At 40.8% G+C, this 15735-nt stretch overlaps 2 protein-coding genes across 2 annotated transcripts in view; one reads left to right on the top strand and one right to left on the bottom strand.

Moving 5' to 3' along the window:
* The window catches only part of LOC145484957 (uncharacterized), a 28657-nt gene extending 13788 nt beyond the window's left edge, over positions 1 to 14869 (top strand). Inside the window, exon 8 of the mRNA XM_081463582.1 lies at positions 14780 to 14869. Within this exon, the coding sequence (XP_081319708.1) occupies positions 14780 to 14850 (71 nt within the window). The 3' untranslated portion in view covers positions 14851 to 14869. The remainder of the gene's footprint in view (positions 1 to 14779) is intronic.
* LOC145484984 (uncharacterized) lies at positions 1805 to 3127 on the bottom strand. The gene has a single exon (XM_081463617.1). It carries the CDS (start codon positions 3125 to 3127, stop codon positions 1838 to 1840), a length of 1290 nt encoding a protein of 429 aa, XP_081319743.1. The 3' UTR covers positions 1805 to 1837.
* Positions 14870 to 15735: the final 866 nt, after the last annotated feature.

A 15735-nucleotide genomic window follows, 5' to 3' on the forward strand; every position in this document is an offset into this window, starting at 1 on the left:
TATTCCGAGTTCAAGCATGAATTCAATCAGTTCTTAAATAGTAGCGAAATTTGCGAGATGGGTTCTCTTTGAAGCGCAGAAAATGCCTAGAAATGATAATAACGTCACATGTTTATTGCTTTCACAACAGATTTGATAGTAACTTGGTGGCGCTTTTTAAATTTTGCCAGGCCGTCATTCTTGTGACCTACCCTAAGACGTCTAAGTGTAATTACAATGAGCGACATCATTGTCTGTCTTACATAGCACATTAATAAACAAATTCGCGTAGAGAAAATGGCGCTCGCTGACAAATTTCTATTCAAAAGGAAAAGGTGAGCTATCTTTGTTTTGGAGGTTGCTGTCTTCAATGCACTTGGTTTACTTATTGTATTTCCGCCCATCAGTCTCATTTGGTTTTTAAGTTTTGGCGATAGGGATGACTAGACATTGAACAAACATGCAAATGCTCTGTTAGAGACTTAGTGAGCTTTCAGGCCTTGCCTGCCGGGAGGCTGTTAATATTTTTTGATTAGTGTTATTGGTTATAGACTGTAACATCACAAGTTCCGTTCCGTTTGGCGAGTGGTTGGAAATACTGACTTTCCTTGCACAAGTCGCAAGTTGTGTTTCTACTATTTAATTCAGTAGGGCTTTTTGCTTCGAAGAACAATTTTCTTTCCAATTCCGAAGACATTATGTAAATTTCTTTAAAATTGGAAGCAGACGAATGTCTCAGATGATTCTTACGTAGAAAATAGGTTAAGCTGTTGATGACCTAAAAGTTTACAAAAGCCTATGCATAGCATGAATAGGACACATGATCCTCCGAGAAACGGTTTTAGTTAGGAATTTGTATTTCGAAGCAATCAGCTTTTACCAATGGTATATGCAGTGAAATACCGTCTGCAGTTGTTTTGTTGTTCTGTTTGACTGCAGTTAACTTTGTTAAAATTAATTTCATTGTCACATCGTACGACCACAGACATGAAAACAGTGGATGCCTTCATTAACGGCATGGTACTTGCTGGGAACAAGTGTTAAGTGTTTGTTAACTAATGTTTTGGAGAAATATAGAATGTAAAGTTGAAAGACTGTTCCAGTTGAAATAAAATTTTGTATTAACAGTATTTAAAGACGATTCTTTCAATACACAGGCTGGAAAGCACCCACATGTACTTACCCGCTTTTCCAAGATCCCTTTTCATACTCCATGTACTGCTGAATACGACAAGGTGCCATAAGCACTTCTTTGTGGCAAAGATCCCTTGTGTAGCAGTAGTCATGAGTACTGATAAAAATGATTTATGTTTTTCCCACTTGGGTTACTAATAATGATAGTGATAAATTCCACTGACCTGTTTCGGATCTATACCCTAAAAGGTACCATAAACTCTCCCACTGTGGACCTTTTAAGGCTGAACACCCTAAGTAGTACCATTATCACTTCTCAAACCCCTAAAAGGTACGACAAGCACCCCCATCCTTTTTATATGAGAGTCCCCCTCAGTGAAATACTCGAGTTGGGATGAATATTGGAGACCAAATGACAGGTTCTCACCCATAAATGTTACTGAAAAAAAAAATTAAATTGCATTTTCTATAAAACAGCAACCTTTATTTATTGTACAATTGCAGCATTGCATAAAGACAAATCCTCAAATTGAGGTAGAAGTTTTTATTTACCCTTAACAAACTATGATAACTGCTTAAAGTTTTAAACGAACAGACTATAACGTTGAAGAAGATTTGTGAATGGTAACACCACCAATAAGTCCTATTACAATGGCCGCGTCAAAAACAAAAATTTTTGTACATTAAATGGAAAGATGTGATGCGTCATTAGACAATTAAGTCATCATATGTTTTCTATTGCATCCAAAAGTTTGATATATAGTTCCTTTGCTGCTTCGGGTGTCTCAGGCTGGTGAAGTCCATGCTCATTCATTATTATTGTAGCCAGTTGTGAAAATGAATCTAAATAGTCAGCCAGAGGGTCACAGCAGCAAACCTCTTTGGGAATATTGATGTCGTCACCGACAATGGGGTACTTATAATCTCTTATTTGTCTCCCTGTTAAGGATGGCATGAAGTACAAAGTCTCGGGTCTTCTGGGGGGAGAATTGGGGTCAGTTGAAGGTCTAATGCGATGTAGATTCCATTGAATAGCAGCTCTTTGAAGCTCATCTCGTATCAAACGCATATAGCAGAACTTTAAGCATTCCACATGCATGACATAACCATCACAATACAAACCGAGATCTCTCAAATCTTTGAAGTGATTAATCCACCACTCTGCACAATTTCTTCGTAGCTGACCCCACCAGGCTTCAATCCTCTGATTCGAGGAAGACTTGCCATACATGAAGCTTTTGCTACCTGACAGAGAATCATTGCAGTCATGCTTAAAAAAACTTTGGATACCTGCTACTTTTACGTTTTCTGTTCCGTAATCAGCACGCACTACTCTTGCCATACCACCAACTTGTCTAATGCAGCCAACAAAATAATTTGCCACAACACGCGAATCGCTATTCGTAGAACCGACCTCCAGCCACATAATTCGCCTGCTAAATCCATCTATGCACCTGTGAACACAAAATCTAAAGGGTTTAAGTTTATCATAACCGTCAATGTGCCACAAGAAGTTCGGTCCCTTACCTCTATATTGTCTTCGCTTCAACCTGTTTCTTAGTCGTTCAGACACTCCCTCAGGATCTATTATCCTTAAAGCGTGACACACTGTTTCTTGACTAACCACCATTCCACAATCATTTCTTGGTCGCTGCCACATTGCACGGTAACCTATACAGATCCCACTTCCTTCCAGTTCTTGTTTGATTGCGCTAATGACCAAACCAAGGTCAGTATGATGTCCCCTTCTTTTTAAGCCACGCCTCTGCAATATTCTTTTCAGCTGATGTGCGCTTATCCTGATTCCATGAGTGAGGACAACGAAGGCACAGATTTCACACTGTGTAAAATCAAGGCTAACATACCTTTCTATCAGTTGATCATGATTCGTGTGTGCTTGTTGTTCTAAGACAGGTAGGTACCTCTCAAGAACCGCTTGTGCCCTAAAGAAAAGGCAGCTTGAGAGAAGAAACACTGTAAAGACCTTTTCTGCCATTTTGACTCTTTTGGCCATGACACCGTTTTCATAAGCCTGCAATAAGTCTTTTAGCGTTCTGGACCAACATTCTCAACTTTTCTTTCGCGACATTGCGACATCTTGACATCTCAACATCCTGACGTCCCGACATTCCGACCTCCTGACACCTCAACACCTCGACATCTCGACATGTCAACATGTCGACATCCAAAACTCAACAACTCCACATCTCGATATCTCGACATTTCAATAGCTCAACACTTGGACATTTCGACATCTTGACAAGTCGATAAGCTGCATGTCCCTTGTGGGGCTCCGTAACAATCAAATATTTCCCCAGGATAACCTTTCAGCACAAAGTACTGTTATCAACGGGGTACTCTGTGGATACCTTCCATAGTGCTTGGACCTCTCTCCAGTCATTTCCCATTGTCCTGCGCACGATTGTAATGGCTGCAGCTCTACAATCCCTGAACCAAACAGATTTGAGTTGATTCATGATAACTGAAACAAATTGCATCATCTGGCTGCCACCAACTACAGGGAGAGTGGAAATGACTATGCACCCCTTGAATTGCTACAGAGTGTACTGGAAGTTGGAAGGTGTTTCAGAGTGGCAGTTCGTGCTGATGTTGCTGGATTTGCTGCGTGGGTGAGAAGCATTACCAGAGAAAAGAGAGGAGTTGTTGAAGCCATTGTACGAGAGGCTGATCTGGTGGGAACAGATGAGAGCAAAACCATTGATCTGGACTATTTTTGTTGTTCTTTTTTGTAACTTTGTGAATGTATTGCCTTGGCTAGTGGGTTTGTAAGTCATGTCGCTTACACGGATATGATCATTGTAAAGTAGTTTAACAGGTGTGACGTAATAAAAGACAATTATAAAGTTTTAAACAAGTTTCTGTATTGTTTGATTCTGTATTGTTTGGAATTTGGTCACACCTCGTTGATCTGAATGAGATCCCCTTTCTGGCCTTTGACAGTTTGTATCTTAGACCCTATTATGCAAGCAGAAATCTTAATTTTGGCACATGGCAAATGTAATGTATTAAAGATCTTCCGGTGTAGACAAATTGGCACATTGAAAAAGATGCTGAAATTAAGCCCTCGCCACATTCAAAAAGGGGAATTGAAGTTGCTTAACAAGCCTTCTCGTGAATTGTGTAAAGCAGGTACTCTCTGGCTACTCAAAGGTGTCAGTCGAAATGCTTGGGGAAAAACAAAGGCTATCTCGGTCCAAGCCGTATTGCAAAATAGATCATCTATAATACCCATAAGTCTCTCGAGTCCAGTGGTGCTACCAGGTGATGTGGTCCTATTGCAGAGACAATTAGAGGTAGGTCTTGGGCCAACAGATGATGTTAGCCGAGGTCTGACGGTAGAGGAGTTGTTGAGCAATGAGAGATGGTTCAGAGGCCCTGCATTTCTGTGGGAAAATAAGTCATCATGGCCCACCAATCCAGTCTCCTTAGCCATTACTTCCGATGAAGACCCAGAAATCAGAGCTCGAGGTCAAACGAATCATGTTACCCAGATGGAGGAAAAACGACCACTGGACCTAATGATGCTCCAATGTTCATTATGGTACAAGTTCAAGAGAGCTGTTGCTTGGCTTCTGAGACTTGTACAATTCTTAAAGCAAAGGAGGTGCTTGTGAGTTTCATCACCTGTTGATGTATCACCTTGTGGCAGGCTGTCTATTGATGAATTACTATATGCGGAGGCTCAAATCATCAAGTATGTGCAGAAATCAGCCTCTCTACCTGTGATTAAGGCCCTCCATGATGTAAGGCATGGAGAACCTGAGAAGTGCACAATGAAGAATATCGGTTCATTTGGCTCGGTGTACAAATTGAGACCATTTCTAGATGAAGAGGGATGTTGAGAGTTGTCAGTAGGCTTCAGAATTCTACTTTGAAGTACCCATCAAAACATAAATTGTTGTTACCTTCCAAGCACTGTGTTACCAAGCTGCTTGTTATGGATGTCCATGAATCTGTGGGACACCTAGGCCAAGAATACATCCTGACCAATTTAAGACAGAAGTACTGGATTATCCAGGGACAGGCCGCTGTCTGAAGAGTACTTGGTAACTACTTGACCTACCGAAAACAAAATGCTCTAAAGGGCCAACAAGTAATGGCAGATTTACCCAGCGACAGGCTAACTCCTGATGAGCCCCTGTCCTCTTACGTTGGCATAGATTTGTTTGGTCCATTGTACGTGAAGCAAGGCAGAAGTACTGTAAAACATTATGGATGTCTTTTCTCTTGCTTAACTATGGGAGCAACCCACATTGAAGTGACCGAATCTCTTAAAACGGATTCGTTTATCAACACTCTTCGCAGATTCATTAGCAGAAGAGGAATGCCAAAGATGATAAGAGGTGACAATGGTACCAATTTAACTGGCGGAGAGAGGGAGATCCATGAGGCCATAAACAGCTGGAATCAGCAGAAGACTGAAGGGTTTTTACACCAGAAGAACATCGAGTGGAAGTTTAACCCCCCTGGAGCATCACACATAGGAGGAATCTGGGAACAAGTAATTCGTTCAGTGAGAAAGATTCTGAGTCCTTCTTAGAGAGCAATTGGTTTCTGGAGAGGCACTGCAAACATTGATGGTGGAAGTCGAGGGAATTCTAAATGGATGACCTTTGACTGCTAACAATGATAGTTCTATCGACGCAGAACCTTTGACTCCCAAGCACTTGTTACTGCTTCAAACTTTCCACCAGGAGTCTCTGTGAAGATTGATTTATACTGCCAAAGTCGCTGGAAGCAGGTTCAATACCTTGCAGACGTATTTTGAAAGCGATGGTTGTTAGCTAGAACACTTACCAAGCTTGCAAGAACGGCTGAAATGGATCAAGACACATCATGATTTGCTGTGGGCGACCTAATTCTCCCACCCTTATGGGATCACTACCTTATCGTGGTAGGGTGGTTTGCGTGTCCCAATAACCCGGAGAGCTATGCCAGCTGGAGTCTTGTACTCCTGGTAGGGCCCTGACAAAAAGTGATCTTCTGGCGCTCCAGGTTGGGGGTTTGGCACAGGGCCAACAACCCTGTCCTGTTAAAAAAAATCATTATGTTACAGAAACAGCAGCAAAGGATACAACCACAACTGTGTGCCGTGGCCTTTCAGAGTCACCTCAAATTACACAGATGAATGGCAGTGGTGAAATCTGCAAGGAAGCCACTAGCAGGATTATGAAAGTCCTAGGCACCAAGACTAAGACTAGAATAGGTTTTTGGAATGTACGAACCCTGTATCAAACAGCTGAAATGAGGTGCTATTGCTTGCATATTCTAGGAGTCAGTGAGAGCAGGTGGACAGGTTCTGGAAGAGTGAAGACATCAACTGGAGAACCTGTGCTGTATGCTGGCAGGGATGACAACCAACACCATGAGGGAGTTGCCATCATACTCAAGAAGGGATTGGAAAAGTACCTCTTAGAGTGGAAACCAATCAACAGCAGACTTATGACAGCTAGAATGCAGGGGAAGCATGTTAACCTGTCCCTTGTCCAATGTTATGCACCAACAAACGACAGTGATGACACCACGAAAGACAGCTTCTATGCACAACTGCAAGCTGAAACTGGAGAAACTACCACGTCATGACATGCTGGTTATAATGGGTGATCTTAATGCAAAGGTAGGAAGTGATAATTTGAGCTATGACAGAGCAATGGGAAAGGAAGGCTGTGGTACTATGAATGAAAATGGAGAACATCTTGCAGAACTGTGTGCAGCATACAACCTGGTCATTGGAGGAACAATCTTCCCTCACCGTGATATTCACAAGCTTACACAGTGCTCTCCTAACAGTAGAGATCGGAACCAGATTGATCACTTGGTGATTAATGGCACATGGGGATGCTCACTTCTGGATGTTAAGGTGAGAAGAGAAGCTGATGTTGGCAGTGACCATCATCTTGTCATGGTGTATGTTAAGCTGAAGCTAAGAAGCACTCATTGAAAGCCATCTTGCAACCAGCGCTTCAACATAGAGAACTTGAAAGAGCCATCAGTGAAGAATGCCTTCATCTCTCAACTCAGAAATTGATTTCAATCCTTGGCAGTTCCGTCTGATGAGCCTGAACCTGATGAGGTCAACAATATATGGAAGCAAGTGTCATTCACTTTCACAGAGAGCAGCAAGGCGTGTCTAGGTTTTAAGAAGGCAGTAAAGAAGAAGAAGTGGATAAAGCCAGCAACCTTAAGAGCCATCGAGGGCAGACAAAATCTGAAGAAGAAACTACTTGACACCAAATCAGAAAGGTTGCTAGAACGCTATAAGATCCAGCACAGAGAGGTTGACTGAAGTGTTAAGAGAATGGCAAGAGCTGACAAACATGCATATATTGATGAACTTGCCACGCAGGCAGAGAATGCAGCTAACAGAGGAGAGCAAGGAAAGGTTTACAAAATCACAAAACTGGTATGTGGCAAGTATGGGGGCAGAAAGGTACCCCCTGTTAAGGATTTACAGGGTAGACTTGCTTACCACCGAAAGAGAGCAGGAGGCTCGTTGGGCAGAGTACTTTAAGGATGTCCTCGACAGACCCCCACCCACAGTTGAAGCTGACATTCAAGAGGCTGAGACCAACCTGGATGTGAACACAGATCTTCCAAACAAGCACGAAATCATTGCAGCCATAAAAACCTTAAAAAACAAGAAAGCTCCTGGCCAAGACAGCTTGAATGTGGAGCTTTTCAAGGCTGACCCTGAACTTTCAGCAAGGATTCTACAGCCCCTGTTTACTGCAGTGTGGGAGCAGGAGAGAGTGCCAGATGACTGGACCAAAGGTACCATCATAAAGATCCACAAAAAAGGTCCACTAAGTGACTGCAATAACTGGTGCGGCGTCACCCTCCTATCCACCCCAAGTAAAATCCTGGCAAAGATTATCATCCAACGAATCTTCTGTGCAGTAGATCAGCAGCTCAGGCAAGAACAGGCTGGATTCCACAGGGGTAGGGGTTGTGCAGATCAGCTATTCACACTGCGTAACATCATTGAGCAATGTACCGAATGGCAGAGGCGGCTGTACATAAACTTTGTAGATTTCCAAAAGGCTTTCGACAGTATACAGAGACAGCTTGTGGCACATACTTCAAGCCTATGGTGTTCCCCAGAAGATTGTCCAACTTATACAGAGCTTCTATGAAGCCTTCACTTGTAGCATAGAGAACAGTGATATCAGTTTTGAGGTAAAGATGGGCGTCAGACAGGGTTGCATGATGTCTGCACTGCTATTCAACTTAGCCATTGATTGGGTTATGTGCCGTACCACAGAAGACCATCCCAGGAGCATCAGGTGGACCCTCTTCTCCACCTTAGAGGATCTAGATTTTGCAGATGATTTAGCTCTGCTTTCTCACACCCACAGCCACATGCAAGAGAAGACCAGCCTTTTAAGTAAATATGCACACCAGGTGGGACTACTTACCAAAACAGAGGTCATGACCCTTAACATCTCTAACCGCCAGCCCATTAAGGTGAATGGAAAAGACCTCCCAATGACTGATCAGTTTAAATGCTTGGGCAGCATTGTCAGGCAAGATGGTGGTGCAGGCTTAGACATCCAGAGCCGGCTAAACAAAGCCAGAAACACCTTCAGGATGCTGAACAATGTGTGGCGGTCGTCACAGTACAGTACACATACCAAGCCCAAGATCTATCAGAGCTGTGTTCTGTCTACCCTTTTGTATGGGTCAGAATGTTGGTGAATGTTAGAAAGTGATCTGGGAAAGCTGTCAACCTTTCACACCGAAAGTCTGCAAAAAATACTTTGCATCTTCTGGCCTCAGACCATTTCCAACAAGGATCTGCTTTCGTGGTGCAAACAGGAGGACATGGATAGTATTATTATGCAACGAGGCTGGAGGTGGATTGGCCATGCCATTTGAAAGGATAATGAATCCATCACAAAGACAGCACTATTCTGGACTCCCGAAGGCAGGCGCAAGCGTAGCAGGCCTAAGAATAGATGGTGTCATACTGTAGAGACAGAATTGAGGGGCTTAAAACAGAGCTGGAACAAGATCCAACAGCTGGCCAAAGACAGACAGAAGTGGAAGAACTTTGTTGCTGCCCTACATGCCAGTGGGCACTGGGCAGTGAGTGAGTGACCTAATTCTCACCGCTGATGAAAGAGTTCATCGTGGCCAATGGCCTTTAGGTCACGTTCTTGAAGTATACCCAGAAAGGGATGGATTGATCCGATCAGTCAAGGTTGCCACAAAGTCATCTATATTGACGAGGCCAATTTCAAAATTGTGCTTCCTCAAACAAGAGAACTCACTTCTAAGGAAGAACTCTATTTGATTTATATAGCTATCGTGTCACCAATTTACAATCAGAAAGACCTTTAATTTGTGCACTAGACGTCATGCTTGAACTTTGAACACTAGCAGGCTTACTAAACACCATTACCCCTTGACTCAGAGGTATTACGCAGTTTATTACATTTATGGTTAAACCATATTACATTTATGGTTGTCTAGTTTATTACATTTATGGTCAAATTTTATTACATTTATGGTTGGTGGATTCATTACATTGGTGGTTAAAAGTTGTTACATTTATGGTCAGTATTACATTTATGGGTGATACAGATGCTGCGTTTGTTTATGAATTTGTTCTTGGAAGAGTCTGACATTTTTTGTCAATTTTTTTTTCATCGTAAAATAAATGTTGTCCTTTATCCTACCTTATCCTACTTGAGATTCTCAGTAAAACTATCTCTGTTTTTATTGTTTATTTGACTTTCTTTGTGTTGTTTGTCGCCCTAAATTATTGCTTTCGAACTTGAAAATTCACGTTCATTGTTGGCTGTCCTGATTTTGCCGTCTGGTGAAATTACAGGCAAATGACTATGCAGAAAATTACAACTGGATACTTTCTATTATACCTGCATTCTTCAAATTTTTCAGTAAAATCCTATATGTGGTGTCTCAAGTATCCAAGTATCCATAAATGTTTTAGAATTCAATATTTACGAAAATTATTTGACACTGGGTTTCCATACAGTTTTCCAGCCTGCTAAAGTAGCGGCAGACTCTCGCAATGATTCTCTGATGAAAAATTTGTAGTAGTTTTATCCTTTTCTTACATCCTCTTCAAAGAAAAAATTCACTGTCAAATGTGGCATTCTAGCAATTGTTATACCTTATTATTATGGCAAATTAACGTGACTTAAATTAAAGAGAATTTGAGGGAAATTTCCTTTAAAAAAGGGAATTAACGCGAGGGACGGAGCAAATTTTCAAATGAAGAAAATTAACGCAACTTTTGATGTCTCTTCAGGTAGGCAAGACGAGTCACTTGCCTCATCTAGATTTTAACCCAAATTAAAAACAAAATATGTTTAGTTTGGAAAATAATCCCCAGTTGAACAAGACTGATTTTCCTCAATAAATACAAACAAATATTTAACAACACTGAAAATGGTGTTGCAGAGCTTATAGATTTCAAAGTTTTCTGGTGGGGCCGTTGGGGAGTGGGGAATCTCGCCTCCAGACCCCCTAGTGGCTCATGCGTTCGCCGAATGCAGATCTTGCCTCATCTATGCTAGAAGTGTGGCTATGGCCTTGTTTTTGAGATACTTGGCTGTTGTACCGCTCTTGTAAAACCAAGAATAAACTATAAATATTGCAGATGTGTACGGAAAAGAGAAGGTTTTTGTTTCCTAGTTTCTCGGACAGAATGAAGTTAAGGTTTAAATTAACGTGAATTTTGAGAATTTGCATCAACTTCATGTTCCTATAATAAGTAGTTTTATAATCTACTGTACCCTCACTACAATGTACCATCACAGCACTTTCTTTTAACCATAGGAATCTTGCAATTGTCAGTCCACTGATGCTGATTTGATCACGATGTTCCTAATGGTCATAATAGAAATAAGCCTGGTTCTCCTTTTATTGCACAGGAAAACGGAGATGATTGACTGAATGGTAGGCAAGTGCCAGCAACATGGTCAGAAGCTTTAGAAATACTCCAAACTAACTATACCAAATCACTTGTGATTGAAGCTTTAGCAGGTGCTTTGCACTACAAGCTTATTATCATAACAGTAAATGGGGTAAATTACCTGATTCTTCCACTATACCTTTAGCAGTATAAACCTTATAAATCCGAAGCTCTGGTAAATGGCCACTTTGGAAATTCGAAAAAGAGGCCATATCTAGAGTTGGTAGCTTTCAAGAATAAACTCCGATAAGCTACTGTATAATGAAACAATAGATGATGATCACTTACAAGTCAGAGCAAATGTGTGGTTCTGTAAATTGTAGTATGAGCTAAAGCAAAGGCTAACCCTGAAGCTGTGTTACTATTTCTATCAAATTATTGGTTTTTTTTTAAATTTAATTTTGAAGCCATTACAATATCTATTCTTTAAAAATATGCTGATGCCTCAACAGCAGGTATATTTCAGTATTATAATTTTGAATCTTATGCCCTCCAGGATGAGAACTTTGTGAAAATCATCAAGCCAAAAGAAGGCACCACATTAGATACCCTCTTCTTTGGACACACCTGGGAACCACTATTGTCACTGCATAATCAATTAGCTCATTGCAAAACATGCTGTTATTCCATCACATTGCACCATTTTTGCCCATGCTGGTAGCGTCGGTAATGCTTTGCGCCATTTGGAGTTTAAATTTGGTCTCTCCGCTTGAACAGTGGTCTTTTCGTTCTGTACTCCACAAAGACAGTTGTCTTTTGTGATTTTTCCCAGCTTGTTCAACCACCACCAGCCTGCTATTTCTATGGCCGATCAACCTAATGTTCTTCCTGACCCACCAGCTCCTGCTGGAGTGCAATAAGACGTAGAGCCAGTGCAAAATCCTCCTCAAGAGGTAGAATCAATAGCAGAACCTGCCCCGGCACTGTAGACAAGGTAAATTTACTTTTTCTTGTTTGCTTTATGTGAAGGGTTAGTCTTGCAACATTTTCGATGGGTTTTTTCTGCTTAGCCTGGTCAGTGTTTTTTGTTTGGTCATGTAATTTTGTGTAGTTCTATTTTGGTGCGCAATACACTCTGTCAGCACGTGTCTTTTTGGTGTTTTTTACACGCTTTGGTTGGACTTTTTTATGTAGGAATGTTCTTGCACCCCATTTGTCGTTTGTTTTCCCTCTGTATTGCCTTCATTTTTGCCTAGTTCTAAATTTCTTTTAGCTGTTTGTTCCTTCAATATTTTGGGTTTCGTCTTGGTATCTGTTTATTTCAGTATTTTAGGAAATCTTTAGTTTCTGGCATGATCAATTTGGGACAGATTTAGCACCACTTATAGTAAGAAAAGCCTTGTTTGTATCATGTCTCCGGTGAAAAAATTTAGTATAGAGCACTTGTACTTTGGTATACTGCTAGTTTCTACTGGCAAAGGCAATTTGTGGTATGTATGTGTTTGAGTATTATGGGTTCCACTGGCGACATCAGTTTTGTGTGCATTTTAATTTGGTATTCCACCAGTGAAGGAGTTTGGTACAATGTTTGTACTTTGTTATAATGCTAGTTTTACTGAACCGGTGAAGAAACAATCCTTGACAAAAGTCCTTGGCACACTTGGATCAGATAGCACGAAAATGCATTGACAAGGTATTTGGGGACAATACCTACTGACATCATTAGAATAGGGAACCCCCTTCCCACCCGACAATGTTGTAAGCAGGCAATGATGAATTCATCACGATAAACATCATTGAATTGGGGGAAAGGAGGCAAACTGATAATTGCTATGACAGATATTGGAAAAGTGGCAAGGTGTGCCAAGACTTTCGTCAAAGATCGTAGCTTGTGGTATAGAAATTAGAAGTTGTGCATGATTTATGGACTTCCACTGGTGAAGGCAGTATTACCCTCAGTTTAAATCAGTATCCCACCAGTGAAGGAGTTTAGTGGAGCATTGGTACTTAATTTGGTATACCACTAGTTTTTACTAGCAAATTAAGGCATCTCTTCGGTACGTGTTGCAATCGATGTACTTATAACTTGGGGATTTCCACTGGTGAAAACAGTTTTGTGAGGTATATGCATAGTTTTATTTATATGGTTAAACTTTTTGAGTGTTACTCTTTGCCACACGTGAAGGCAATATTGTGACATAAAGGAATGTATTGTTTTCTTGCACTGATTTTATTGTGGACTCCACTGGTGGAGGGTGTTTTAGTATACTGCCAGTGATGTTTTGAGTTAATTATTTCTTGGAGAGCTTTGGGGCATATAGTACAGCCCAAAAATAGTGCACGTGCAAGAACTTCTTTTTGCGTCTGCAAGAAGTCAACTTCTTGTGGCTTCTTGCGGGTCGCTTGCTCTTGGATCCTGCAAGCCGCAAGAACTTCTTTGCGGTTAGAAGTTAAAACCGCAAGAACTTCTTTGTGGTAGGATTTTCGAAACGCAAGAACTTCTTTGCAGTGGGATTTTCAAACCGCAAGAACTTCTTTGCGCTAACATTGTAGCACACAAAGAATTATGCATAAGACGCTACATGCGACGGCAAAAGGCATGGTCGAATTTATATTTTTCCAGCACTTACCATAAGAATTACTATAGTGACAAATTCTTAACTCTTGATTAAACTTTAGGTTGAGACTGAAGTTTTTTCCTGATGTGAACCACTGAAAACGAGTCTTCTCCGTAAGTTCTGATTCATTTCGATTATGTAAGCTTATGGTTACATTATTAACACATGAATATCTTAATTTAATCGCATGTACATTTATCTAAAATTGCGAGATTTCTGCTTGTAATTTTGGAAGTTTTCAAACAGATTCAAGGAGCATCACCTGGCAACTCGCTAAATCTGAATTATGTCTAAAGAAGAGGCTCAAAGAACATACAGGTTTCATTATTTTATTTTGCTCGTTCAGCTCCCATTCTTGTCCAAAGAAGAGGCTCGAAGAACACACAGGTTTCATTATTTTATTTTGCTCGTTCAGCTCCCATTCTTGTCCAAAGACAAACACTCAGAGGAGTGCGGACTCTGGGGATGATAATGGTTTGGCTCCAGGACTAGTTCAGATTTGTTACCTTAGTAGCCATAACTTTGTCGGAACATCTGTGAACATCCAGTTGATGTCAAATTAAACCTAAACATGTACGGTGAATACACGAGAAATTGGATACTCGCTTTTGTTAACGCCAACAAAACTCCAACTGAGGTTGTTATCATTCTTCAAGAACAGAACATTGTCGTTGTAAGAACAACAGTTGCTTGAATTATATGGCAAGCCAGGGAAAGAAAGCAAGGACAGCAGCTTGAAGACTGCTGTGGGTGACCACCAAAAGCCAGTTCACCCATGAAGAGGAAAATCGATGAGGTCTACAGGTGGGATCCCGAGGTCACGGCTTCTGAACTGAAAAACGTTTAGAGAATGACCTTACTGGGATTAGAATTGGAGTCAGCACAATTAAGAGGGCATGGAAGGCAGCAGGCTGTAACACCTCAGTCAATTTAGGGCGGAGCACTGGACTGAAGGGACACAAAAAAAGTGCGTGCACTCTACAAATACCTGCAAAAACACGTAAACTGTGTGGAACATGAGCTTTTAGAAAAATCGTCCCTGTTTGGTTTAATGTTATGACGGTTTTAAGAGTAATTCAAGTGTCAAAGCCGCTATTTTGTTTGTTTTTGTGTTTTGATTGTTTTGTTTTGTTTCATTTTGTTTCAGAAAAAGTCACACATCAGATCATTAAGATTTATTCACACATCATTGTGTGGAAACCTGTAAAGAGGGAGTGACCTGGGACATCAATTAGCGTCAATTGTTTCTAATTAGATTTATCCTTATAAAAAGAGAACTTAAACACGTCTTGCCGTAAATCCGATACCTGAGTACTGGAAACCTCAATAGTGTTATCATTGCGTGAATCATCCATTTGACCATGGCTTCATGAACAAGCACTAGACATTACAGACGAGCAGCCCTTTACTTCCCTGGAGACAAAACTGTTGACGTTATGGACACTGCAAAGATTATGGCAACCGAGGCTGAAATCTTTACTGGGAATACTGTGAAAGTGATGTGGGTAATTTTAGGCATCATCGAAGCAAGGATTCTGTTATTACATAGTAAGTAACAGCTTTTCTAAATCACACATTCATTAATAGAGCTATGCTACTGGTGATTATGACAGAGAAAGAGTAAGAAAAATTACGAACTACAAAATTGCTTCTTTCGTGATGTAGCTCTTTTAAACTAAGAACACGTCAGTTCTCTTAGACTAAATCCAATTACCATTTTGGAAGAATAAGTAAATAACCATAACGTTATACCTTCAGTTAAAATGACTCTTTTTTTAGAAACGCTCAATATTTAGTTTGCAAATTATTCAGCCCGCAATTTTTTTCACCGAGGTGTAAGGAAAGTTTCTTACTCTCTTAGATGATCCATCACAGTGCAACAGTTTTCTTCTTGATTGGAGCCAGAGACCTGAGAAATAAGGATTTGATTGCTGATGACAACGACAGCGAAGACAAACAAACGATGGAAACTGTTGTAGTGGGTGAAGATCAGGTAAGTTTTCTGTAGTTTATCCATTGTTATTATGGGGTTACAAATTTGAGGTAGCACTGACAAGAATCGTAACAAAACTGACATAAGAACATGCAATAACTAGACACTGC

The sequence above is a fragment of the Orbicella franksi genome, chromosome 4 (genome assembly GCF_964199315.1).
Source record: "Orbicella franksi chromosome 4, jaOrbFran1.1, whole genome shotgun sequence".
Classification (NCBI taxonomy): domain Eukaryota; kingdom Metazoa; phylum Cnidaria; class Anthozoa; order Scleractinia; family Merulinidae; genus Orbicella; species Orbicella franksi.

Bases quoted from the DNA above. Each gene is read 5' to 3' on its own strand.
- LOC145484984 (XM_081463617.1), bottom strand. From the start codon at position 3,127: ATGGCCAAAAGAGTCAAAATGGCAGAAAAGGTCTTTACAGTGTTTCTT.